We start from the raw sequence: 2,135 nt of genomic DNA, 5'->3' as shown, positions 1-2,135 counted from the left end.
TAGCAACCCATCTCCTCAAGCCAAGCAACATAAGGTAGCCATCTGATGTGTATACGATTGCCGGACTTGTCGGCAAACAGCTGCATGCCCAATAACATCATGATATAGGCCCGGGCAAAGCGCCTAACTGTCTCCTCATCAGCCCTGTCTGGACACTCTGCAAATGTCTGCTGAAACCAGGTGCAGTTGACTGCGAATTTCTGCACCTGGTTCTCGGGAGGTAAAACACCGAGCAACTCATGGAACTACTGCCAAGCAGGTCTCCCACCCTCAATGTAAAGGTGGAAGTCTGTCAGGCAACCACTAACGTAATCTCCGTCGACTGGCAACCCCAGCTGGTATGCGACGTCCTGAAGCGTGATGGTGCACTCTCCGAACGGCATGTGGAAGGTGTGCGTCTCAGGCCGCCACCTCTCGACGAATGCGCTGACTAGGGGCTCGTCTAGTCGGAACCATCTGTCGTTCAGTCTCGCAAGATGGTACAATCCGGCCATCTGCAAGTACGGAACGTACCTCGCATCAAGACGCATCCCCTGCTGCCGCCTAACGCTGGATATGCAACGACGAGGCTGGCCAGTACATAAACCGCATAATTAGAACAGATGCACAAACCACTAACATATACAATATATTTCATAAGGAACCAGAAAATAAATCGTGATGGGTAAAAGATATATCAAACAAACGACCAACATTTTATACACAAACCGCTCACTCAAACCACGTGCAAATACCATTAACAAAAACGGATGCATTTTCACATTTATCATAAACCACTACCGTTAACCGCTAACCATTACTGAAACCACTATCCAAAACCGTTAACAAAAACCCAGTACAAAAAACACTAACAAAAACCACTGGCCTAAACCGCTTGCTTAAACCGCTAACACTAAAATAAACCGCTATAAAAAACCATTAACAAAACCCACTATCATACACCACCAACTCAAACCACGCCCCTAAACCGCTAACCATCACTTAAACCACTATCCAAAACCATTAACACAAACCGATTACAAAAAACAATGTCAAATACCACTAACAAAAACCACTGGCCTAAACCGCTTGCTTAAACCGCTAACACTAAAATAAACCGGTATAAAAAACCATTAACAAAAACCACTATCCTACACCACTATCCTAAACCACTGTCCTAAACCACTAACAGTAACATAAACCATTATCAAAAACCATTAACAAATACCATTATCATAAACCGCTTTCGTAAACCACTAACCTCGTCGTTGATCACACCGGCGATATGAGCAACTCCATCCAAACGATAAAGCCTTCCCGGATCGTCCCCCATCGACAAAAAAAGCCGCTCTGGTCTTACTCGTACCGAACGTTGGTCTTATTCTCTGGGATTTGGTGGGGTTGGAGAATGAGAAAGTGATTCGAATGAACTTGGTTCGAACTCCTTTTATAGCCGAAACCCTTGTAATTCGAATCAACTTGATTCGAATTACTATGCAAATCAATTTTCACCTAATTCGAATCAAGTAGATCCGAACCTCTCTAAAGTGCACTTCTCCTGGTAATTCGAATTAACTAAATTCGAAATAGGTAAGTATAATTCGAAACGAGTTGTTTCGAATTACTTCATTTTTTTGCATGTGTATAATTCGAGTCATATCAACTCGAATTACTTTAATTTGTTGCATGCATATAATTCGAATTATATCAATTCGAATTACTTGAGAATAAAATTCGAATCTTATTGATTCGAATTATATAATAATTCGATCTGGTGGATTCAGGTATGGATTTTTGATTTGGCTGATTTCGGTAATTTGGAGCTCTCCTTGGCTTATTTGGGTTTTTTACCCTAAAAATAAAATACAAAAATAAAATAAAAATTAAACCAAAATTAGTTATATAAATACCGAAATTTTATCACAATAATATATAATTTGAATTAATCTCTACGTTATATTACAAAATAGTTTGTTGTTTAGGATTTAGGAATATACAATTTAATTTTAAAAATAAATTTATTTAAATGAAATTTTTTATTTTTTAAGTAAAACATAAAAAGATACAGAAAAATTTTTATATCAATAATATAACATGAAAAAGAAAAATAAAGACATGTTTGGAGAAGAAAAAATAAGATAGAATAGAAAGAAAAA

General features: G+C 38.2%; 1 protein-coding gene across 1 annotated transcript; it reads right to left on the bottom strand.

Moving 5' to 3' along the window:
- LOC107634127 (protein MAIN-LIKE 1-like) lies at positions 220-1,650 on the bottom strand. The gene is made up of 2 exons (XM_016337702.2): positions 1,241-1,650; positions 220-569 (listed from the first exon to the last, which is right to left on the bottom strand). The coding sequence occupies exons 1-2, from the start codon at positions 1,310-1,312 to the stop codon at positions 246-248; spliced, it is 396 nt and encodes a 131-aa protein (XP_016193188.1). The 5' UTR covers positions 1,313-1,650; the 3' UTR covers positions 220-245.

The sequence above is a fragment of the Arachis ipaensis genome, chromosome B03, assembly GCF_000816755.2.
Source record: "Arachis ipaensis cultivar K30076 chromosome B03, Araip1.1, whole genome shotgun sequence".
NCBI lineage: Eukaryota > Viridiplantae > Streptophyta > Magnoliopsida > Fabales > Fabaceae > Arachis > Arachis ipaensis.
The sequence above is the reverse complement of the archived record's forward strand: the minus strand, read 5'-3'. Positions and strand labels throughout refer to the sequence as shown.

Bases quoted from the DNA above. Each gene is read 5' to 3' on its own strand.
- LOC107634127 (XM_016337702.2), bottom strand. From the start codon at position 1,312: ATGGGGGACGATCCGGGAAGGCTTTATCGTTTGGATGGAGTTGCTCAT. The intron at 570-1,240 runs GTTAGTGGTTTA...TGTACTGGCCAG, and splicing joins CCGGTGTGATCAACGACGAG to CCTCGTCGTTGCATATCCAG.